Raw genomic sequence first — 26,376 nt, 5'->3', positions numbered from 1 at the left:
TGAAGTGATTTGTTAGGAGTTTATTGTGGCAATCTTATTGTAAATTTTGATAATGTTATGATTTTAATGTTGTTATTGTGACAATCTTGTTGTAAATTTTGATAATGTTATGATTTTAATGTTAGAATCCGTTGTTGTTTGACATTTTTTGTTATATACCACTTAGCGAATTTTGTTAAAAACACAACTAGACTTCGCATATGCTAATTAAAATCATCTACTAAACCAAACATTAGCTTAGCAGGTTTCACATATGCTAGAATCTGCGAAGTCAGACGGGAGGGAGATAGCCGCTCCGTAAATATTGAGGGTATTATAGGAAAGTCACACAAAAAAGTCAGATATGTAGTAAGTTAAGTAAATGGGTTAAATATGTAAACGAGCTTCCCATTTGACCTATTTTTGTAATTTACCCTTTAAATAAACATTTCATCTTGTTACTGAAATAGGACAAAGAAAAATCGAAACGTTAATGGCATTCACACAAAGAACACTATATTAACAAGTAGAAGACATCAAGAATAAATTCTTGAGATACTATTACTAAAAACTGAAGATCAACCCACCAAAAATGGTGGGTTTTCTTACAGTGAGAGAGAGAGAGAGTGAAATACACGGTTGTGGGTCTAAAAGATTCCTAAAGTTAGCATCTTTAATACCCTTCTCCTCTTTAACAGCTTAAATAAAAATCCCCCTTTCTTTCTCTTTTCTCCTGATCTTTTCCCTTCTCTTTGCCTTTTCTTCATCCCCTATATTCTCTCTCAGACGCCATCTCTCTCTCTCTCTAATCCCCGTTTTTTAGGCAACTTTCTTCTTCCCTTTTCTGTTAATTTAATAATCAATTTGAATTTTATATTATTGTTGAGTTTTTTAAGTTGTCTTGGTTTGGTAAACTGATGACGGAATCGAAGTTCTTGAGATAATTCAGGGTTTTTTTTAGCTTTTGGGTTTTCTTAATTTGGGGATTTTATGATTATGGATGTTTTGGTTTTGCTTTCTTTCTTTTTCTGGGGTCATAATTTGATCTTTATCTGCATTTGAGTTCAAGTTGAAATTGGGGGTTTTATAGATTATACAGCATTGGATTGTTCTTCGAATTTTAGTTTTCTGAGCTGAATTTTGAGTTCTAGTTCATCAAATTGAAATTGGGGATTTTATTGATTATACAGCATTGAATTGTTGTTCGAATTTTAGTTTTCTGAGCTGAATTTTGAGTTCATGTTCATCAAATTGAAATTGGGGGTTTTATAGATTATACAGCATTGAAGCTGAATTTTGAGTTCAAGTTCATCAAATTGAAATTGGGGGTTTTACAGATTATACAGCATTGAATTCTTGTTCGGATTTTACTTTTCTGAGCTGAATTTTGAGTTCAAGTTCATCAAATTGGGGGTTTTACAGATTATACAGCATTGAATTCTTGTTCGGATTTTACTTTTCTGAGCTGAATTTCGAGTTCAAGTTCATCAAATTGGGGGTTTTACAGATTATACAGCATTGAATTCTTGTTCGAATTTTAGTTTTTTGAAGCTGAATTTTTGGGGGTTTTTCATATGGAGGCTAAAGTAACCGGAAAGTCCCATCTTTTTTATGGGAAAAAGAGCTTAGATTGGGATTTGAATGATTGGAGATGGGATGGGGATCTTTTTACAGCTAGTTCATTGAATACTGTGCAATCAGATTGTAGGAGTAGGCAGTTTTTTCCGGTTAGACCTGAAATTCCGGTGACCGGAGGAACCTCCAATGGCTCAATTTCTGAATTGGGGAAAAGAGAATTGGAGAAGAGGAGAAGAGATGTGATTGGGGAAGATGAAGATGTGATCGGCGAAGCTGCAACCCTTAATTTGAAGCTTGGTGATCAGGATTATCCAATTATGGATGAAGACGGAAAGTCCGGTAAGAAAATTAAGTTTATCGGGAGTTCCTCGTCGTCGAACCGCCTTGTTTGTCAGGTGGAGGATTGCAGGGTTGATCTGAGCAATGCGAAAGATTATCACCGGCGGCATAAGGTTTGCAGTGTTCATTCCAAAGCCAGTAAAGCTTTAGTAGGAAATGTTATGCAACGGTTTTGCCAGCAATGTAGCAGGTCGGTTTAGGGTTTCGATTGAAAATTTTAGATTCTTGTTGATTTTGATTCAGATTACCCGAATTTCGGTTGTTTTAATGGCAGGTTTCATCTTCTTCAAGAGTTTGATGAAGGAAAACGAAGCTGTCGGAGACGTTTGGCGGGCCATAACCAGCGGAGGAGGAAAACGCATCCAGAAAACGTCGGTAATGGAAGTTCTTCGAATGATGAAAAGGGTAGTAGCTATCTACTTATAAGTCTGCTGAGGATTCTTTCCAATTTGCACTGTAAGTACTCTTAATCCGCTTTACTTATACGTTGAAATGGCAGTTGAAACGCGGTTTTTAGGTTCATTGACAGTTATTTAACGTCGGACACGGTTAATAGGTTGTTATGCTTGTCATATATGCTTTGCTAGTGATGATTGGATAAATAATGTTTGGCTTAAGAAAACGACACAAAATACTCCCGGTTTACTTGATTAAAAAGTGAAATGTGCAACGGTATTGAATCGCTTTTGGACGTATACGAAAGCCAATATTTCGGTCTATCATTTAAAACAGTTACATGGAGTTTTGATTTATTTCGGATTTAATAGCTTGTTATGGTTATCATATATTCTTTGCAAGTGATGATGATGTCAAACTTTGGATAACTAATTTTTTCCTTAAGAAAACGACACAAAATACTCCCGGTTTAAAAGGGCGGCCCGCGGCCCCGCTAAGCGAGGGTGCGGGGAGGGGCCCACCACAAGGGTGTATTGGGGGCAAGCCTTCCCATGCCAATTTTTTTGGCAAGAGGCCGCTCCTAAGACTCGAACCCGTGACCTCTAGGTCACACGACAACAATTTTTACCGTTGCGCCAAGGCCCGCCCTCAAAATACTCCGGGTTTACTTGATTAAAAAGTGAAATGTTCGTCCTATCGCAAGCACCTACAATGTCATGATTACATTGTTTTATCCTTTTCTCCGCCTGTACTTTTCGAAACAGTATGAAGTCTCTTTTGGACGTATACGACAGCTAATATTTGGGATTTATGTTCGGCTTTTTTGTTTTTGCTTGCCTTTTTTCTCTGCAAGTGATGATATGTCAAGCTTTGGATAACTAATTGCTTCCTTGCTAACGAACAAGAAAAACGACACAAAACACTCCCGGTTTTACTTGATTAAAAACTGAAATGAACTTGTACTTTTCAGAATCGGTTGAAGTAGCTTTTGGACGTATACAGCAACTGATACTTCGGTCTATCACGAAAAAGCAGTTATGTCAAACTTTGGATAACTATTTTTTTCCTTGATAACGAAACAGAACAACAACAACAACAACAAAGCCTTAGTCCCGAAATGATTCGGGGTCGGCTAACATGAACCATCATATAAAACCGTGAAAATCAAGTCGTGTCAGCGACACAGATTCGCTCCCTCCACTCCGTCCTATCCACTACCATATTTTCCTCAATTCCCAATAAACTCATATCACTCTCGATCACCCTCCTCCAAGTTTGCTTAGGTCTTCCCCTACCCCTCACCACTACATCCCTTTGCCACTCTTCGGTTCTCCTAACCGGCGCATCAAGCGCTCTACGTCTCACATGGCCAAACCACCTTAGTCGGTTTTCTCTCATTTTATTCTCAATAGATGTGACCCCTACTTTTGTCCTAATTATTTCATTACGCACCCGGTCCTTTCTCGTGTGACCACACATCCATCTCAACATACGTATCTCCGCCACCGACATCTTATGGATGTGGCAGTGTTTCACTGCCCAACACTCCGTACCATATAACAATGCGGGTCTAATTGCCGTCCGGTAGAATTTTCCCTTCAATCTATTAGGCATGCCGGGATCACAAAGGAAACCCGTAGCACTCTTCCACTTCGACCAACCAGCTTTAATCCTATGGGCAACATCTCCATGTGTACTTTTAAAAAACGGTATGAAGTAGCTTTTGGATGTATACATCAGCTAATATGTCGGTCTATCATGAAAAGCCGTTATTAATTGGTTGTCATTGTGTTGAGTAGAGTAGTTACATAAAGTTTTGATTTATTTTGGATTTATGTCCGCCTTTTTTTGGTTGCTTTTTCGGATGCACGTTTATGTTCTCTCATGTTTTTTAGCTTATCCAAGTGGCAAGTTCTGGTTTGTTATTCTCTCGCGAAACATGATGCAATTTAACGGCTATACGACTTTATTTTTCTTTTTTTTTAATCTTTTTCCGCATTTTTCGTTGTTTCAAAATTTTGAATTATGTGAATTATTGCTGTCATTTATCCGGCTTATTAAATTTCACTTAAAAGGAAACAATAATCTACCCATATTTGTGTTAAAAATATTTATGGTAAGAAAATTACCGAGGTTGGTTACGCATATTTTCAACTCTTAGATGGGGTTGATTTCTCAAAATGTAGGAGATAAGGCGGTTTTGACGGTTTTATGGTGATTAAAGATATTTAGTTTGGTGAAAAAAATGCTGAAAATCATTTACATTAAGGTGCTTGATAGTTTTTTTTTTTTTTTTTTTTTTTTTTTTTAAGTTTCTCGTTTCGGTTGGGTTTTATCTATAGTAATTATTTTTATAGGAAGTTAAGATACTATTAGGATACTGTTCATAAAAATCTTCGGAATTGATTCAAGTATGGTGTACGGTTTTCCATCTGCGTTGCACGGAAACTCTTCATCATTACCGTTTCCATTTCCGTTTCCTAGCTATATTTTTATAGAAATAACGTTTCCCGGTGTCCGTTTCCGTGCAACATAGTTTTACATTCAAGTTGGTGGTTGTAGAATTAATTAATCCCGTGTTACCCTACTCGAACGACATGAGTTTATACCTTTTCTCCCTTATCCGGACCGGCTTTTGTCATCTTGGACCAAAAAAATGTATAGCAGCTATGCTCAAAATTGTTATTTTTAGGGTAAAATAATTTATTAGTCCCCATATTTTTACGTAACACATTGTTTAGTCCCCCTATTTTGAAAAACACATTATAAAGTCCTTATTTTTTTGTCAATATTAACCCTTTGGTCCTTTTGTCTATTTTTTTTTAGATTTTTAACCGAACATATCTTAGCTTTTAGGACAGCCATAGTACAATACAGAATGACCATATTACTCAGTTATTTTCTGTCTGTTTATGCCAAATTTAACAGTTAAAAAAAAAAAAAAAAGGGCGGCCCGGTCGCATTACGCGTCCCCGCTGAGCGAGGGTCCGGGGAGGGGTCCCACCACAAGGGTGTATTGGGGGCAAGCCTTCCCTTGCCAATTTAATTGGCAAGAGGCCGCTCCTAAGACTCGAACCCGTGACCTCTGGTCACACGGCAACAACGTTTTACCGTTGCGCCAAGGCTCGCCCTCTTTAACAGTTAAAAGATAGAAGGATCAAAGGGTTAATAGTAACAAATGATAGGGACCTTATAATGTGTTTTTCAAAATAGAGGGACGGAACAATGTGTTAGGTAAAAAGTAGGGTCCCCGCTCCTAAGACTCGAACCTGTACTGGGAAACGTTATTTCTAAAAAAAACGTAGCTAGGAAAAAGAAACAAAACTGAAATGGAAACGGACACGAAACGTGGAAACGCTACATAAGAGGAGTTTCCGTGCAACATAGATTTACATTAGTAGTCACTATTTCTTACCGAGATAATGTTTTCTATTGCAGCCAATACCTCCGATCAGGCGAAGGATCAGGATTTGCTTTCACATCTATTGAGAAACCTCGCCAATCCGGCTGGTACGAGTAATGGAGCGAATGCAACTGGATTACTGCAAGGACCTGAAACAACTACTGGGACTCCCGAAAAAGTGCCGGATATGATTAGAAATAGTTCTATATGTGCCGGGCCTTCGACTTCCACATCTAAGAAAGACGATTCCCCTATTTCTAAGGATATTGTGAGGCCTTCAAGCCAATGCGGGGCTGCACGTGGCTCTGATTTCACACAGAACAGAATATTCAATAACAATGGGCATTGTGTAGCTCCGCAAGCTATACCAAGTCCCGAATGCAATCTTCCGGTGAAAGTAAACGAAACACGTTTTGGAATTGAGAGGATCATGTGCAGTAACATTGACCTGAACAGTGTTTATGATGGTTCACAAGACTGTGTCGTGAATATAGAGAAGTCTCCCGCGCCTTTACACACCGGGAAAGGTTCTGTAACGTGCCCTTTATGGATGCAGTCAGATTTTCGTAAGAAAAGTCCGTCACAGACGAGTGGAAACTCAGATTCAACTTCTTCTTTGTCACCCTCGAGTTCGAGTGGAGAAGCTCAGGTATATCTTCTTTTTATGTGATTGCAGATCTCTGTCATTTTAAGTTGGAAAAATGCATATTTAAGCCCTGATCAATTTAATTTTTATTGATTAACCCCTTGATTTTTTAAATGGATACAGTAAGTCCCTAATGAATTATTTTTGGCATAATACCCATTTGGATCCCCAAACTAAAGCTTTAGGACCTTAAACTATCAAAATCTTCAATTAGGTTTCTGAACTAAGTAAAAATCATCAATTGAGTCCCTATCCTAAGCAAAAATCATCAATTGAGTCCTCATAAAAAATCATTCGGTTGAACTGTTTCAAAGTCTTTTCCCCAAATCTATTTTGAGCCAACGCAGATATCATTACAGTCCATGTCAAATAGTCACAGTTTCTGATTTTAGCTTAGGATAAAGACTCAATTGATGATTTTTTCTTAGTTTAGGGATTTAATTGATGATTGTGCTAGTTTAAGATCCTAATTGACTTTGAAGTCTTAATTTAGGGGTCAAAATGAGTATTATGCCATTATTTTTTAACACATTAAGCTCCTAAACTTTTAAATGGAGACATTAAGCCCTTTATCATTTATTTTTGAATGCGTTAAGCCCATCTTAGACGACCGAATTACGTGTGTGATTCAAACTCCATTTAGCACAAAAAGAACTGTCAATATATCATTGCTTTAACACGTCAATAGATTTACACGCCGGATAATTTCTTAACTACTTTACTTTAGAGGAAAAATGATATCCAGACAGTTTTACGCATCCTAAACGGAGTTTGAATTATTCATATAACATGCTCGTCAAATAAGGGCTTAATGTGTTAAAAAGTAATTGTTCAAGGGCTTAGTATATCCATTTAAAAGATCAAAGGGCTTAATGTATTAAAAAAAATTTGATCAAGGGCTTAATGTATCCATTTGAAAGATTAAGGGCTTTATCAATAAAAAATGAATTGATCAGGGGCTCAAATATGCATTTTACCTTTTAAGTTTACTGCAATCTTTGATTTCTTGAATTTTCTTTCTTACTCATTTTCAGAGCCGTACGGACCGAATTGTTTTTAAACTCTTCGGGAAAGATCCAAATGATTTTCCTCTTGCTCTGCGGACACAGGTATCTTCTAAACTACTCCCTCCGTATTATACTGTTAAAATGACTAATTTACCCTTGATACACCTCTCCTAAATCTCTACTTTCTATGTAAAAATGAACAAATTGAAAAGGCTAAAACGTCGTATAATAAAAAAACGGAGGGAGTACTTTTTAAGGTGTAATTTTTTCCTTCCGGGTCTGCCTTTATACGGTGCAATTTATAACTCATGATACGTCTTCAGATACTTGATTGGTTATCCCACAGTCCCACCGACATCGAGAGCTATATAAGGCCAGGATGTATTATATTAACAGTGTATCTTCGTCTCGAAAAACCTCAATGGGAACAGGTATGCTTCCTTGCTAGCTGATATCAAAATTGCTATTTGAAAAATGCTCACCAAGGCTAGATTTGTTAAATTTCTATAACCATTACCGAGTGCAGATCCGCCTCGACCTTGGTTCCAGTTTGAGCAGGCTTCTTGGTGCGTCCGCTGATCCGTTTTGGAGATCAGGATGGGTTTATGCTAGGGTACAACATTGTGTATCCTTCATTTATAATGGTTTGTTCCTTCTCTCTCTTTTTGTTTGTTTGTTTTTCGGCCTAATCCGTACTGAGCCCCCTAAAGTCGTCCATTTTGATCACGTTGCTCCCCGAACTAAAGGGACAACCCATTAGCCACTCCAACTCCCTGAAAGTGACATAACACGCCCCTTTTTTTTTTTTTAATCGGAGAAGATTTGGATATCACTCGCCTTTCAGTTGACTTCCCATATGCAACGTGGCTTTTACCTTGAAAAAAATTTACCCCTTAGAGCACATTTTGCAATGACCTCTCTAAACTCGTACACACTTTGAAATACCATCCCGAAAGGCCATGTTGCAAACTTTTATAAAAAGAAAAGCTACATTGCATATGGGAAGTCAACCGAAAGGCGAGTGGTCCTCACGGGTCAATATCTTCTCTGATTGAGGAAAATAAGGGGCGTGTTATGCCACTTTAACGGAGTTGGAGTGGCTAATGGGTTGTCCCGAGCTTAAATTCGGGAGGCAAAGTGACCAAAATCTACAACTTTAGGTGGCTTGGTATGGTTTAGGCCTTCGTTATTTCGTACATATTTCTTAGGGATAAGGTACCAAAATAGGCCTAAGGTTTTTGAGGAAGTATCAATTTAGGCCCCACGTATGAAATAACACCAATGTAGGCTTAACGTTTAAAAACGAGTACCAATTTAGGCCTTGATAACATGACACGTCATTCATATTAGTCTGTTAAACCTAATGGAGTAATATGAATGACGTATCTTATTTCGTTATCGAGGCCTAAATTAATACTCTTTTTTAAACGTTAAGCCTACATTAGTGTTATTTTGTACGTGGAGCCTAAATTGATACTTCCCCAAAAACGTTAGGCCTATTTTGATGCCGTTACCCTAACAAATATGTATGAAAAAACAAAGGCCTAAACCATACTAAGCCCCCTAAAGTTGTAGATTTTGGTCACTTTGCCTCCCGAACTTAAGCTCGGGACAACCCATTCGTCACTCCAACTCCCTTAAAGTGGCATAACGCACCCCTTATTTTCCTCAATCAGAGAAGATATTGACCCGTGAGAACCACTCGCCTTTCGGTTCACTTCTCATATGCAATGTGACTTTTCTTTTTATAAAAATTTGCAACGTGGCCTTTCGGGATGTCCCTTTGGCCGAGAAAATGGAAGTGGCTAAATTAGGTTCAATTTGACGTATAAGCCGCATTTTAATTTGCAATGTACTCGGTGCAGGTCAAGTGGTTTTGAACACACCGGTACCCGTGGAACGCAATAGAAGTTGCAAAATTTTAAGTATAAAACCGATTGCAGTAACCTTGTCTGAACAAGCTCAGTTTGTCGTCAAGGGCTACAATATCTGTCGGCCTACAACCAGGTCATTTAGCTTTATCTTTGTAGCGGATTCTTTTCTTCGTCCTTTATAAGCGGTTCGGGAGGAAGAAAGGCCATTTCGTGATAACAATTATGGTTACGTTTTCTGATTCCAGGTTACTTTGTGCTCTAGAAGGTGAATATCTGATACAGCAAACTTCTTATGACTTGATAGACGGTGCCGATACAATCACTGAGCACGACAAGCTTCAAACTCTGAGCTTCCCTTGCTCTATACCGAACAAAACCGGAAGAGGTTTTGTTGAGGTACTACACTGTTCTTTTGCTGTCTCGTGGTTTTCTACTTGCTTGCTTTCCTTCACTGAATAATTTGAATTATTAACCTCCATCCGTGTCTGAATGCGAGGTCTCAGTTTTTAATCTTCTGCAGTCTATTGGATTAAAAGCTCTATCATAGGGCTGTAAATGAGCCGAGCTGAGCCGCTCATGAGCGGCTCCGCATTCGGCTCAATAAAAGCTTGACCTTGTTCGGCTCGATTTATAAATGAGCGAGTTTTGAGCGCGGCGAAATTCGACTTGAAAGCTCGCGAGCAAGCTCAGTTATAGGTTCATGAACAAACTCGATTTAATGTTCATGAACATGCTCGTGAGCAAGCCTGGTTCGATTATTTTTTAGTAATAGTTTTTCTATGAAAGAGGAAATGTAAAATGACGTAGTTTTGTGTAAATTTTTAGTTTTGTAGGTTTCAAAACGGCATTACACCCATTTGGATCCTCAAACTAAAGTTTCAAAGTCAATTGGGTCCCTAAATTATCAAAATCATCAATCAGGTCTCTGAACTAAGCAAAAATCATCAATTAGGTCCCCATCTTATCCTAAAATAAAAAACTGTGACTATTTCATAGACTGTAATAATGTCTGTGTTGGTTTAAAATGAGTTTGGAGAAGAGGATCTGAAATTGTTCAACCGAATGATTTTCGATGAGGCCTCAATTGGTTTTTTTTTTTAGAATGGGGACTCAATTGATGATTTTTTATTAGTTCAGGGACCTGATTGATGATTTTGATAGTTTAAGGTCCTAATTGACTTTGAAGTCTTAGGAAGCCAAAGGGATATTCTGCTGTTTCAAAACTATATAGTTTTGTTTTAAAGAAATTTTAAATGAACATAATCAATAAGTTGTTTGCGAGCGAAGTTCATAAACATAATTAACGAGCTTCTCGCGAGCAAAGTTCGTGAGTAAGCTCATGAACAAGCTCGCGAGCAGCTCACGAACAAAATGTTGAGCTTGAGCTCGTCAATTTTATAACAAGCCGAGCATTAAGCCAAAGCTCGACTTGGCTCGGCTCGGCTCGACTCTTGCTTCTCCGTACGATTGCTTGTGTGCTTGAGAAATCCTCCATAATAGTACTTTGGAAAACTTGTTTAGATAAAATATTAAATCATAATTTAGCTTGCAACTGCCGAAAGTTGAGGTGTCAAAATGGATTGTCGTGTCATAACCGAGTTATGTTTTCTATATATTCCGCATGATTATATGTGATATAAATGATAGGTGTCAAACTGAGTCGTGAGAGTTTGTCTTTGTAAATCGTGTTATTATGTTATCGCATCAGAAATTGACATCACTTCCTATCTTTTCCTTAGTAATGATGCCCGTTTTTGAGAAATTCAGTTATTTCTTCGTGTCAGGTTGAGGACAACGGACTTAGCAGCAGCTTCTTTCCGTTTATAGTCGCAGAGAAAGAAGTATGTTCCGAGATCTGTGTGCTGGAGGAAGCAATTGCGGTGACCGAGACTGCTGATAAATTGCCCGAAATTGCTGAGAGAATAGAAGCCAAGAATCAAGCTCTCGACTTCATACACGAGATGGGTTGGCTTCTGCATAGAAACCGCTCCAAGCTTAGGCTCGGGCTCTCAGATCCCAACTCGGACCTCTTCCCGCTCAAACGGTATAGGTGGCTTCTAGAGTTCTCGATGGATCGTGATTGGTGTGCTGTCGTGAAGAAGCTCCTGAACATTCTGTTCGATGGAACAGTAGATACGCGAGGTTATTCATCAATCGAGCTTCCATTGTTGGACATGTGTCTGCTCCATCGAGCCGTGCATAGAAACTCCACATCCATGGTGAAGTTACTATTAAAATTCGTCCCCGACAAGCCAACCGGACAAATGCAAAAGCACGAGGTTGAAAGGACTAACAGCTTCATATTTACGCCTGATGTCGTTGGCCCAGCCGGGTTAACTCCTCTTCATATTGCAGCTAGTAGGGCCGGATGTGAGAATATCTTGGACGCCTTGACAGATGATCCCGGATCGGTATTTTCCTTATCTTAATGCTTTCTGAAGTAAATTACACCAATGGTACTTGAACTCTATCCTAGTTCACATTTTGGTACCTAGATTACATTTTGTCCCAAAAATATACCTGAAGTAACGATGACCAGACAATGGCCGGTCAATGCGAGTTTGACGAGTAAATTACACTGATGATACCTGAACTTTATCCTAATTCACATTTTGGTACCTAGATTTCATTTTGTCCAAAAATACACCTCAATTAAAGATGACTCAATATTTTAGTACATTTGACCGATCAGTGATCGGTCAACGCGAGTTTGACCATTTTAAACTAAAAATTGAGACTCATTATATACTCAATCAACATAAAATTACAATGCTACCATTTAACTCTCTCTCGCATATATATATAGATATATATATATATATAGATATATATATATATATAGATATATATATATATATATATTAAATGGCATTATTATTGTAATTTTATGTTAATTGAGTGTATGGTGAGTCCCAATGTTTAGTTCAAAATGGTCAAACTCACGTTATCCGGTCACTAACCAATTAAATGAACTAAACTTTTCAGTCACTTTTACTTGAGTTATGTTTTTAGGATAAAATAAAATCCAAGTACCAAAGTGTGAATTATGGTAAGTTCAGGTACCATTGATGTAATTAACTCATGAAACTCGCGTCGACCAGTCATTGACCAGTAAAATATACTAAATTATCCGGTCATCATTATTTCAGTATATTTTTGGGACAAAATGTAATCTAGGTACCAAAATGTGAACTAGGGTAAGTTATACCATTAGTATAATTTACCCATGCTTTCTGCTGCAGTTTTTAATCTGTTTCTCAATACAGCTGAAACGCTAACACTAACGTGCTATCTCAGGTCGGAATCGAAGCATGGACGACATCTCGTGACAGTACGGGTTTAACACCTTACGATTACGCTTGTCTTCGAGGCTACTACTCATACATCAATCTAATCCAGAGGAAGGAAAATGCACATACGGTGCTCGATATCCCGACAACTCTCCTAGAGGGGCTCAAGTCATCCAAAATCATCGGTATGCAAGTCGAGAAGAACAAATTACAGCAGCATTGCAAGTTATGTGAGAAACAAAAGCTGGTTTACGGACAAAGAAGAGCGTCACTGGCATATAGGCCCGCGATACTCTCGATGGTGGCGATTGCGGCTATCTGCGTCTGTGTCGCTCTGCTATTCAAGAGCTCCCCGGAAGTTTTGTATGTTTTCAGACCCTTCAGGTGGGAGATGCTCAAGTATGGCGTAAGCTAAAGTGTAGAAGAAATTTTACTAATTTCACCAGAGGATTAAGATTAAGTTTGGACAGTTTTACCCCTGAAATGAATAAGTATAAAGTCCTAATGATGTGTATGAATTTTATAATGTTAGTGCAAAAAGGTAATGTACATGTTATTAGGTCTTTTTCCTAATCTTAATCCATAAATATGGTGCATAGAATTGATAATTTAGGCCAAAATATCTTAATCTAGAGGAGATGGTAGATGGTAATTGTGTACAGGTATGACCCGAACTCGGGAACGGATCCAGAGGTTTGAGTACCTACTGGTCGTCAGAAAATACTAATTTTTTTTTTTTATGAAAATTGTGTACTGAGTTTTTAATTTTTTTATCTAAAAATGCCAAAAATATCATTTCAGCACTCATAAATCACGAGGGACCGTGAATTCTAGATTCGTCACTGTTTGAATTCAAAATTCACTATGGATTAGTGTTGTATTGTATTAAATAGGTGATGGGTTGTTTTTGGGTTGATACGAAATTGATATTGATGAGAACTCAAACATGAATTTAGGTGATGGGTTGTTTTTTGGTTGATACGAAATTGACCCAAACTCAAACATGAATTTAGTGTTGTATTAAATAGGTGATGAGTATATATATTTTTAATTGTTACTATTAAGGAAGAATAATATGTGGGGAGAAGAAATCTTTGAAGTTTACTTTATGTCACATTAAAGTCCAAATAAACATTCCCTCTCTAAATCTTCTCTGGAAATATCTCGCTATTGACGAGCGGTTGTTCTGTCTCGCTATTGACGAGTGAACCCTAGTTTCTCCTTGCTTGCCTTGTTTTTTCATATCGTTTTCTTGCCGTTTGCGGCGCTCTTCAACCAAATCTCTCCCTAACATCCAAAAAACACACTAGCTTTACTCCATGGATCTTGAAGCAGCTTTTCAGAATCACGTTACGTTGGAAGAAGAAGGATCGTCGTGCCTTGAGGTGGCGGCTGAGGATGTGGTAGTGAAACAGAGACCTAAGCCCTGGAGCTTAGTCGGACGTCTGCTCACGGATTGCAGCTTTCGCACCCCGATGATGAAACACACATTTGCTGAGTTGTGGCGGCCTTCCAAAGGTATGTTTATTGAGGAACTGGGGACAAATAGGTTTCGTTTTGATTTTTATCACCCTCTAGAACGGGACCGTGTGATCTAAGGGGGCCTTTGGACCTACGAACAACACCTGCTGATTCTTAACTGTGTGGAGGGAGATGATTGCCCAAACAATATGCCATTGATTGCGACAGAGTTCTGGATTCAGGTGTTCGATTTACGTGTGGGCTTTATGTCTGCTCGTGTGGCGGAGAGCACCGGTAACTTTGTGGGCCGTTTTGTGAGTGCGGATGCTAATAATTTTAGCGGAACAGGCAGGACCTATATGCGTATACGGGTCCTAATGGATGTGTTGAAGCCTCAGAAGAGAAATATGAAGATTGGTAAGCAAGGTGAGGAGTTTTCATGGGTGCAGTTCAAATACGAACGTTTGCCTACCTTCTGTTACTACTGTGGTAAGATAGGTCACGCAGACAAATTTTGTGTTGATCTCCTGGAGCTGTCTGAACCAAATAAAGCTATTAAAGCGTACAGACCATGGATGAAGGTTCAGAACCGCTGCACTGCTCTTCCTCCGCCGTCGAAGTTCCTGTTATCAGTGCCACCCTGCAGTAGACCCAAAACTGATAACTGGTTCAGCGGGTAGTAGCACTAATCAGTATACAGAAACTCAGAGTGGGGATGTATAGATGAATAACGAACAAATGATGAATAACGAACAGATGGATTCCGATGGGGTGGTGATAACTGAGGCAAATAGGAGACGCCAGGAGGGCGGTCCACAGAACACCAATGTGACAGACATTAATCAAGCAGGCTCTAGGGACCAGACCTGCGAGCATCAATGAGCGTATTAAGCTGGAACTGCCGGGGAATGGGCAATACCCGGACAGTTCGTATGTTAACAGATTTTGTGTCCAATTTTCACCCTGATTTTATTTTTCTTATTGAGACGAAGTGTAATCGTGTTAAGATTGAAGCAATAAAACGAAAGCTTAATTATGCTAGCCTCTTTTATGTTGATCCAATAAATTATGGGGGCGGTTTAGCGCTTTTGTGGAAGTCCCCTGGTTATGCTCATCTTCTTGGTTTTTTTTCAAATTTTATTGATATCAGAGTTACTATGTCAGGTTTGCTGGAGTATCGATTAACCAGTTTTTTACGGTTTCCCGGAACGGAGTCGTCGTATGGAATCTTGGCAATTGTTAAAATCTCTTCCTAATAAGTATCAGTTACCGTGGGTTATAGTTGGAGAGTTCAATGATATGTTACTGCAATCGGACAAAGTTGGGGGTCAAAGACATCTGCTATCTCCTCTTAGGGGGTTCCGGGAAACCATCGATGTTTGTGGACTGATTGAGGTGAAAACCGTGGGTCATAGATTTACCTGGGAGAAAAGTCGGGACACTGATAGGTGTATCGAGGAGAAGCTCGACTGGGGCTTCGCTTCCGCTGCTTGGCTTGCGTGCTTCCCTGAGGCTATGGTTCAGCATGAAGATGCGGCTAGATCGGATCACGCTGCTCTTTTCTTATCGGTAGCTCACGCCAGCAGTATGAGGAATAGTCGATTCTGATTTGAGTCATCGTGGCGAGGGGGGGAGGGTTTTAAGGAGACCGTTATCTCGGCCTGGAGGGAGGCTGAACCGACCGAGCTGCTACCCCGATTACAGGCGTGCAGCGAGACATTACTGAGCTGGGAAAATAATTTGCGCAAGCAATTTAGCAGGAAACTAAGGCTGTGTAGGGTGGATATCCGCAAATGGAAGATGGCGTCTAATTATCAGGCGCAGGCTGAGTTTCTGGCAGCAAGGCAGAGACTTGAGGTGTTGCTTCTCCAACAAGAGAGCTATTGGAAGCAGAGATCACGACAACTATGGTTACAAGCTGGGGATTTGAATTCTAAATATTTCCATGCAGCGGCATCTGGTCGTCGAAAGAAAAATAACATTCAGAAGCTAAAGGATGGGGCGAGTAATTGGCATGACTGGGATACAGGCCTTGACGAGTTGTTATTCAATTACTTCTCTGAGATTTTTACTGCAGGTGTTACTGATGATGATAGCATACTGGACTGTGTCTCCCCAAAAATAACACCTGAAATAAATGAAGAGTTGTTACTTCCTTTCTGTGCTGAAGAGGTGAAGGCGGCTATGTTTAGCATGCATCCTGACAAGAGCCCAGGTCCGGATGGTTTCAACCCGTGTTTTTACCAGTGTTATTGGGATGTAGTTGTTGGTCCCGTGTGATTAGTTCCAAGGGGGGGGGGGGGGGTTAGGAACTAATATAACTTTTTTGTTTAAACAATCTTGCTGACTTAATAATTTTGGTGAGTTTATTAACTCAGCTTTGGTCAGCTTGGCCGATCTTAATGTAAGACAACTTTAGTCAGATGCTGACTAAGACTGTTTCACTTGAGAGTTGGGAATTGACACTTGTGTGGTCAGCTTCCAACTCAGCACTCCAATTTACTCAGTGTCAGCTTCAAACAGTTTATATGCTGAGTAAATAAAACAAGCAACACAAGCACTTATGTATATATTTGAGAGAGTTAGAAGTTACTCAGTATCACTTATCCTGGTTCGGCCTCTCTGCCTACGTCCAGTCCCCAGAATCCTCTGGGATTTTAGAATCCAATACTGAGCTCTTTAAGGGTAGAGCACAAACCGATTACAGGCAGTTGAATATGCAAGAGTACCTTCCTCTATTCGTCTACTCAACTCCTACTAAGCGCTATAACCCAACACTTAGATTTCTCTACCACTAAGTACTTAATACCAAGTACTCAGCATACACACTCTCAATATTACAATTGATCACAAACTTGTTCCTTTTAAGATAAAGAACACTTTAGATGATTACAGACAATCAATCTAGCATTTACACAAAGAATAGAAGGTTGGTGTAAGCTTTCTTTCTTGTTTTTGAGTGTTTTGAATTTGTATCTTTCTCACTTGTAATTTTCTGTAAAATCGGCAATCTTCCAAGTGATATCTTTGTCCCTTTTATAGTTGAAATGTGAGGAACAAATCATTTGAAATTGATTTGTCCGTTGAGTCCAAAACGGCTCTTTTGGGGGGGACAAACTTCTAGTCAGCTTCAGATGTGCAGGCCAATCCTGTCTTCTGAATTCTTCAGATGTCAGACTTGTCTTCTTCCTACAGACTTTGTCTTCTTGCGGTAGTTTGTCTTATAGCATCGAACAGTTGACCCATGCATCTTGGAATTTGGCTTTTGCGTAATTCAAGACTTCTATTATTGGTGCAGACAGTTGTCGAATTTGTCTTTTAGCTAACGGATCATTCATGCTGTCCTGAAGATCACTCAGCTTCACTTCAATAATCATTGTCTTTGATAGTCACCAATTCTCATACTGAGTTCTTTTTCCACTCAGCTTCCGTGGTCAGCTTCGTTCTGTAGGATCTATTTTTTGAAGCAGACTTCTTTTGTGTTGAGCTTTGTTTCACTCAGCTTCTTTGATCAGCTTCATCCTGAAGCTGTTGTTCTGAAGATGGCTTATCTTCTCTTATGCTGAGTTGCTCTTGTGTTGTGTTCTCATGCTGACTTTGTCCTGTCTTAATCTTTATTTCTTTTTGCATTTATATTTATACTCAATATTGAACAAACGGATTAGTACAATTAAATCAAAGCACTTAAATTTAATTGTCTCTTAATCATGAATTAAACTTAAATGATTTTGTCAAATCAAAATCTTGTGGAAAAGTGTTTCAACAAACTCCCCCATTTTGATGTTGGCAAAATATTTAATTTATGGAACTCAGTATTGAAATTTTCCATGATTGAATTACATTTTATTCTTCTGAAATTACTCCCCCGTAAAGGTTGCATATATTGTCTTAACTTAACTCTAAACCTTCTGAGTAATTAGAGAAGACATGTTTAAACCGACTTAGTTCAATCCTAGACTTTCTAAGATCCACTTCAGATGAACCTAGGTCAATTTTCAGAAGAGTTTAATGTTTACTCAGTTTGATACATGAATAGTTTTGGTATCAGAGTTAGTGTGTACTGAGTATTTTTAATTTGAGGTTATTTGTTTGTTCAATTTTTAGACAGATCAGCATATATCATAAATTAATAAGCATCGCATATAGTTAAGTCAATTTGAATGAAGGGATACTTAACATATATATTCGAGTCATCAAGCATAAATACAGAATAAGCTAAGTCCTAAGTTGACTAAGCTATTGCTTCCTATTAACTTGTGCTTGATGAGCAGCCTGATACAATTTTCCTTTGCCTTTTTCTTTCCGCTGCTTACTGCCTGAAGCTTCACATGTGTCTTGCTGAGTTCCATCAACTTGTGCTTTCTCCCCCGTTTTGCCACCATCAGGCGGAGGAGGGATGAAGGTATCATTGACAGCAGCACGAGTCAACTTGACTGAATATGCCTTGAGACGTTTTGTGCTTTCAAATAACCCATCAAGCACAGGAACTCCATCATCCAGTACTGTACCTGGGACGCGAATAGATGAGCTGATCATGCTGAGCATGTATTCCTGTGACTTAGCTAGCCATGACATTGCTTCCGCGAGCTGGGCATAAGATTGATGGTACATTCGAAGTATAACTTTGTCGTAAATGTCACGCTGAGCGTTTGTGTGACGCACATGGCGAAAGAGGCTTTGAGTGGTTTGGAGGATGGTATTGGTTTTGACCACATCGGTTTCCATCTCCTCTTTACTCAGATTCAGAAGATGGACAACTTCACTGATTTCATCCATCGTACATTGGGAAGATGAAGAGAGAAGGTCACGAGTACCAGTCAGCTCAGAAGATAACTTGGTAAAACAATGATCTAAATCGGCAGAGGTAGCGTAGCCCGTGTTGACTGTTGGTAAAGCATTGATCTGTCCTTGAAGTGAATTCATGTGATTCACCATCATCAATATTAGCTCAGTCAGCTTGACAAAGGATTCTTGCTTAGGTTGCTGGGTTTAGACTGAGGTCATGACACTTACTAAATCTTTGAGATTCTTGATCTCATTGAGAAGCTGAGTGACAGACGAAAACTCTTGTGATTCAGCATTTGCAGACCCAGCTGCATTGGCATGAGAAGTGTTTATATCCTGGAGAAGATGTTGAGCCGAGTCAATGATGCGACGTCCGGACTCAGTTGCATGAAGATAGGCAAATTGTGCCTCAGGATTTAACTCAGTGGCCAGAATTCTAGTAGCACCTGAGTGAGGAGGTGTTTGGTGATGTCCTTGAGTAGAAGTGCCAGTATGGTCAGCAGCTGGACTTTGATGTTGATGAGCAGCAGGAGCTGACTGCTCAATGTTCTGCAAAATAGGATGGGAAGGAGGTGGATCTGCAGAGATAGTTACCTGCTCAACATGGACTTGAGTTGGTGCAGGGAGAGGCACCTCAGGTTGAGCAGAATTTTCCTTAGCTTGCTTGTCTCCTTGAGCAGCTAGGACTTCGAGCTCTTGCTCGGCTTGGTTTGGATTGTCTGGAGTCTTGGCATGTTGCTCGGTATGAGTAACAGAGGCTTATTTTTCCTGTGTAGAGAGCTCAGGATGCGATGTAAAGAACCTAAATTGAGTATCCGTAAGGTCTGTGATTTCATCCCTCAGAGGCGAATCATCCAGGAGGTCAATAACTGGAGATCTGTAGGCCTTCTTCTTAAGCCATTTCCACTTTTTGGTCTTTGGGGGAGACGGATCAGCAGGAATCGAATCAAGAGATGATTCTACACCGAGATCAGTGTTGAGTCCTTCATTGTCCATTTCTTGTTCTGAGAGCTCATCATCAACTGTCTCATTCTTTACAGCTGGACTTTCAACTTCCTCAACATTCTCTGTTTGTTCTTGCTCAGCATAAGCTTCTTGATGTTGCTCAACATCCTCATCATGATCATGCTGACCTTCATTGTTGCTTTGTTCTTCTGCTTCTTGATCGGCAGGAATTTGCTCAAGGTCAATCTCTTGTCTTCTGATGAAGTGAGAATCATCAGGAACAGCAAAGCCAAGAGGGACAGCTTCTACTAGACTCAGCTCAGAAGTTCTCTTCTTCTTCTTCAGAGGGGTTTCCTCACTTTCCTGTTCGTCAGGCTCATCTTGCCTTTTTCTTTTCTCTGCTGACTTACCCTGACCAGCATCAACTTTCTTCCCCTTTGAGACAACCCGAATTTTCTTGGGGACAACATCAACATCCTTTGAGCTGGTTTGGATTGCTTTGCATTTCTTGTCGCGCTTAGTTTGCATAGCAGCTTTGACTACAGCGATATTTTCTTCCTGAGGTTGCTCATCATCAGCTTCCTCCTCAGCTTCCCCCTGAGCTTCCCCCTGAGCTTCCTCGATGACCCCTTTTCCCTTCTTGGGCTTGATAGGTTGGTTATATACTAACCCAAACAATAACGCAGCCGTAATTTCAGTTCCCATGGTTTCTGTCTCATTTATCAAGTCGATTTGATGATCTTCTAGGATTCTAGTTATGAGGGAACCCGGCCTGAGCTTGATAGTGCTTCGTTGGAGTGCTCCTACCAGAAATATGGGCATATTGAGGGGGCTGTAGGTCAGTATGTGCCAGATGAAGCACTGCTCGAAGTTTGAAGCGGATGATGCTGCGTTGAATTTTGGGAAGATAAAGTTGGTTAGTATATAGTGCGCCATCTTTTGGTTTTGTCCCATGCACGTGCTGAGTATTTCCCCCTTGTGTCCCGCAGGTTTACAGAAAGTGGCTACGTGGTCAAGCTTTTCCTTAGTGGTCCTGAATTCCATTCCGGTGTTTGGAAGGTTTAGCAACGTTGCGAGATAGGAAGGGGTAATGGTGAGCTTCTTACCTTTAACGTGAGTTACTAGATGGTCAGCATCACTTCCATCAACACAGAGGTTGGAGTAAAATTCACGTACTAACCTAGGATAGGTTCTTCCAGCAAGCGAAAAGAGTCCAGCCCATTCGTTTTTCGCAATCCATTCACAAAATGGTTGCTCATGTGTTATGAAGCTTGGAGAGAACCATCTACATCTGAGAACTTCATGATTCTTGACACTTGGGTATACCTTAACGAAGAATTTCTCATTTGGCTGCTTGTCCTTCTTCTTCTTCTTTGAAGAGGTTGCTAGGTCAGTTTTGGGGTTTTTGTTTGGAGTTAGGTCATGCTGACCTTGTTGAGGAGGTGACTTAGGGTTTTCATCGGTGTGGTCGTTGTTGTTACCGCCACTAGAAGGATTTTGGGATTTTACCATGATTATGATTTCTTTGAGAGGATTTTGGGATTCAGAGAGAAGGATTTGAATGCCAAGGATTTCGAGTGTAAAGAGTGATAAGTGGGGATACTTCCACTATTTATAGAGGTGCTAATTGATCCTATTCGTGAACTAGCCGTTTAACCTCGAGATTATCAACCGACAGAGATTCTGGCATTTATGACACGTTCGGCGCATGGGTTTTCTAATTATTGATTGCGTCATCCTAGGTAGCTAATTAATGCGCATGCCAGCATTTAATGCTTTAAATGGGTTTTACTCGGCTTTGAGAATGTCAAGCGTTTGAGATTCCGAGTAGTCAGTTTTACGTAGGATAGTTTTATGTGGACTTAGTAACTCAGCCTAAGATAATCACTCAGCATGTATATCTACTCAGCATATGGTGATTTTATATCATTTTTAACTCAGCATGCAACAATTACTAATTTATCACAAATCACTCAGCATGGTAATCACTCAACATTCAATTTAGCACATAGAATTATTGAAGAGGATTAGATATACCGATAGCTTCCCTTAGTATGTTAAATTGCTCACGAGCCAAGGGCTTCGTAAAGATATCCGCAAGCTGTTCATTTGTTGATACGTAGGTCAGCTTGATCTCACCCTTGAGTACATGATCTCTGATGAAGTGATGCCTTATGCTGACATGCTTCATCGTGCTGTGTTGAATTGGATTCTTAGATAAGTTAATGGCACTCTTGTTGTCACATTTGACTTCTATTGTTTCTGTTTTGACGCCATAATCCTCAAGCTGTTGCTTAATCCATAGGACTTGGGCCACACAGCTTCCAGCAGCAACGTACTCAGCTTCAGTTGTAGACAAGGCCACTGATGACTACTTTTTACTAAACCACGAAACCAGACAGCTTCCTAGGAATTGACATCCTCCTGAAGTGCTTTTTCGTTCTAGCTTATCTCGTCCATAGTCAGCATCAGTATATCCAATCAGTGTGAAGTCACTTGTATTTAGATACCATAAACCTGCATTAACTGAGCTCTGCAAATATCTGAAAATTCTTTTTACAGTTATTAAGTGAGATTCCCTGGGGTCAGCTTGATATCTTGCGCAATAACATACTGAGTACTGAATGTCAGGTCTACTGGCAGTAAGATAAAGTAGAGAGCCTATCATACCTCGATATAACCTGCTGTCTACAGACTTACCTTTTTCGTCAGCACAAAGGACAGTGTCAGTACCCATTGGGGTTGATATGGGTTTACATTCCTCCATATCAAACTTCTTTAGCATTTCTTTGGCGTACTTAGACTGACTTATGAAGATGCCATTCTTACCTTGCTTGATTTGAAGTCCAAGGAAGAAGTTGAGTTCTCCCATCATAGACATTTCGAACTCAGTTTGCATCTGTTTGCTAAACTCTTTGCACATAGAATCGTCAGTAGCACCAAAAATTATGTCATCTACGTAAATTTGTGCAAGTAGGGTATTTTTACCCTTTTTCTTAATAAACACGGTTGTGTCAGCTTTGCCTCTGACATAATTCCTGGTTAGCAGGAAGGTGGTCAACCTCTCATACCAAGCTCTTGGAGCTTGCTTTAGGCCGTATAGGGCCTTTTTGAGTTTATAAACGTGGTTTGGAAATTTTGGATCTTCAAACCCTGGAGGCTGACTAACATATACCTCTTCGTTTATAAAGCCATTAAGAAATGCACTCTTAACATCCATTTGATCTAATTTAAAGTTCATAAAACTTGCATAGGCACACAGTATGCATATAGCTTCTAACCTAGCGACGGGTGGAAAGGTTTCACCATAGTCAATGCCCTCTTGCTGACTATAGCCTTGGGCTACAAGTCGGGCTTTATTTGTGACTACGTTGCCTTGCTCATCTAATTTATTTCTAAAGAGCCACTTAGTTCATATGGTCTTTTGATTCCTAGGTTTAGGTACTAAATCCCATACCTCATTTCTTGTGAATTGATCAAGCTCTTCTTGCATAGCATTGATCCAATATTCATCGTGCTCAGCATCAGCAAAATTCTTTGGCTCATGCACTGAGACGAAGGCAACATTGCTGAGATACTTCCTAAGCTGATCTCTTGTCATCAATTTGTTGTCAGCAGCATCAAGAATGGACTTCTCCGAATGTCCTCTTGGAATTTTTATTTCTTTGGGCAGTGTTGAGTTGTTTGGGACAGGTGTTTCTACAATCTCTGCAGGAATAGATTGATCAGCAAAGGTTATTTCAATTTCTTGCTTACCTTTGGTCAGCCCTTGTATTGATGACTCAGAGGCTCCATTTTGATCAGCGGAAGCTGAGCTTGGTTCATCTTCATTGAGCTGAGTTGACTTTCCTGCAGGGTCAGCTTCATCGAACTCAATATGGACAGACTCTTCTACAATCTGAGTTCGTTTATTATATACCCTATATGCTTTGCTGTTAGTTGAGTACCCTAAAAAGATCGCTTCGTCAGCTTTGGCATCAAATTTTGCAAGATTATCTTTTGTGTTGAGTATAAAACATTTACACCCAAAAGCATGAAAGTAGCCAATGTTGGGCTTTCGTCCTTTCCAAAGTTCATATGGGGTTTTCTTAATAATAGGTCTAACTAAAGCCCTATTGAGAATGTAGCATGCAGTGTGGACAACTTCACCCCAGAAATACTTTGGAAGCCTATTTTCACTCAACATTGTCCTAGCTATTTCGACAATTGTTCTGTTCTTCCTTTCAACAACCCCATTCTGTTGAGGTGTTCTAGGAGCAGAGAAATTGTGGTCAATACCACTGGTTTCACAGAATTCATCAAACTGTTGGTTTTTGAATTCTCCACCATTGTCACTTCTGATATGAGCTACTCTTAGGTCTTTGTCATTTTCAAGTTTCTTAATCAATGTTGTGAACATCTCAAATGTTTCATCCTTGCTACTCAGCAAGATGATCCAAGTGTACCGAGAGAAATCGTCTACAATGACTAAGGAAAATTTCTTACCTCCTAAGCTGAGTGGCTGGACAGGTCCGAAAATATCCAAGTGTAGTAATTCCAACGGTCTCTTGGTTGAGACAATATTTTTACTTTGAAATGACTTCTTAGTTTGTTTACCTTGCTGACAAGCATTACACAATTGATCTTTTTCAAATTTAAGTTTGGGCAAACCCTCAACTAGTTGCTTTCTAGCTAATTTGGCAAGAAGGTCCATGCTTACATGACCAAGTCTTCTATGCCACAGCCAGGAGTTATCCTCTTTAGACACTAAGCATATATTTTTAGAAAACTGTTTTTCTAAACTCAGCATGTATACATTGTCCACATGAGGGGCAGTTAAAATCAATTCGTTTGTTTTTCCCTCGATTATTTGACACTGAGTATCATCAAATACAACCTTTCTGTCGCTATTGCAAAGCTGAGCTACACTCAGCAGATTGTATTTGAGACCTTTAACTAAGGAGACTGACTCAATAGTTGGGTTACCTCCGATAGTACCTGAGCCGACTATCTTACCCTTCTTATTGTCTCCAAAGCTTACACTTCCTCCTCGTTTAAGCTCTAGTGTGATGAACTGAGTTTCATCACCAGTCATGTGCCTCAAGCATGCACTGTCTATATACCACAGTTTTGATTTCTCCACGCATCTCAGGCTCACCTGCATTTTAGACTATTCATCTTTAGGTACCCAATTCTTTTTGGGTCCTCGTTTGTTAGCATAAACAGGTGCAAAGTCATATTTTAATTTGTGACGGCATACTTTGATAGTGTGGCCACTTTTACCACAGAAGTCACAATGAATTACCCTTTCAGGGTGATGTTGAGTGTGGTCAGCATTATTGTGCTGAGCATGCCAGCATACCTTAGTGGTATGTCCTTTCTTTCCGCAGAAGTCACATTGGACAGTCCGCTTATTGTACCAACATACTTCTCTTGTGTGCCCCTTTTTCCCGCAACAGTCACACTGTGTGAACTGTTTATGCTGACTAGTACTTGAGTACTCAGCATGGGATTTATTTTTATTTGAGCCTCTTATTTGGCTTTGTAGGGTAGTGACGTCCTTTTTCAGTTTCTTTGAATCTGATTGGACCTCCGAGACAAACTTGTGCATAATTTCCATGTTGCTATGCAAAGTTGAGTTGTCTTGGAGAAGATATCAGAGGTCACTCAGCTTGACCTCTACAATCTCATCACATCGCCTACTGAGTGCCTTTACTTTCTTATTGCACTTTTTAGTTAGTGCATTTAAGTCACTCAAGGCGTTTATCATCTCATTTCTAAGCAAAAGTAAGGATGTTACCTCATTACTGTGTTCCTCCTGGTCAGTTTCATCAGAGAGGTCAGATTGCTCAGAAAAAGTGCGGTCAGCATCATCGGCCATGAAGCATATATTTGCTGTTTCATTTGCATCAGCTTCTGATGAGGTTGACTCATCATTATCACTCCATGTGGCTACCATAGCCTTTTTGCTGCCCTTCTTGTCCTTCTTCGGCATGGGACAACTTGACTTGATGTGCCCAGTTTGGTGGCACTCGAAGCAGGTGACAGTCTTTGAGCTGTCCTTCTTATACTTGTTGTCACTGGGCTCAGTTTTGTATTTGTCATTTCTTCTGAATGACCTTTTGCTGTTCCTATCATTCTTCCTGAACAGCTTCTTCATTTTCCTGGTGAACATTGCCATTTCCTCATCATCTGATGAGTCAGCTTTGGTGGAGTCAGCTTTCATGACAAGTGATTTTTGTTTCTTGTCCTCTGACTTCTCTTTTTCTTCAAAGTTTTTCATTGATATCTCATGAGTCAGCAACGATCCGATCAGCTCATTGTACTTGTACGTAGTCAGGTCCTGAGCTTCCTCCACTGCAGTCTTTTTAGCCTGCCAGCTTTTGGGAAGACTTCTTAAGATCTTCTTCACCTGTTCTTCTTTAGTGAAGTTCTTTCCAAGTATTTTCAACTCATTTATAATGTTGGTAAATCTAGCATTCATTCCCGAGATGTCCTCATTATCATTCATCTCGAATAGCTCGTATAATCTCATATGCTGATTTACTTTTGATTCCTTGACCTTGCTTGTGCCTTCGTAGGCCACTTCAAGCTTTTTCCAAATCTCCTGTGCTGACTCATAACTTGAAATCTTATTGTATTCTGCAACATCTAAAGCACAATGAAGCATATTGATAGTCGAAGCATTGTTTTG

At 39.7% G+C, this 26,376-nt stretch overlaps 1 protein-coding gene across 1 annotated transcript; it reads left to right on the top strand.

The window, feature by feature from the left end:
- Positions 1–497: 497 nt before the first annotated feature.
- LOC136220150 (squamosa promoter-binding-like protein 1) lies at positions 498–13,085 on the top strand. Its single transcript, XM_066007866.1, has 10 exons — positions 498–2,086; positions 2,171–2,352; positions 5,731–6,344; positions 7,376–7,450; positions 7,672–7,779; positions 7,875–7,992; positions 9,214–9,355; positions 9,468–9,618; positions 11,007–11,633; positions 12,520–13,085. The coding sequence occupies exons 1-10, from the start codon at positions 1,554–1,556 to the stop codon at positions 12,925–12,927; spliced, it is 2,958 nt and encodes a 985-aa protein (XP_065863938.1). The 5' UTR covers positions 498–1,553; the 3' UTR covers positions 12,928–13,085.
- Positions 13,086–26,376: the final 13,291 nt, after the last annotated feature.

The sequence above is a fragment of the Euphorbia lathyris genome, chromosome 2 (assembly GCF_963576675.1).
Source record: "Euphorbia lathyris chromosome 2, ddEupLath1.1, whole genome shotgun sequence".
Taxonomy (NCBI): domain Eukaryota; kingdom Viridiplantae; phylum Streptophyta; class Magnoliopsida; order Malpighiales; family Euphorbiaceae; genus Euphorbia; species Euphorbia lathyris.
Note: the sequence above shows the minus strand (reverse complement) of the source record. Positions and strands in the feature narration are given on the sequence as shown.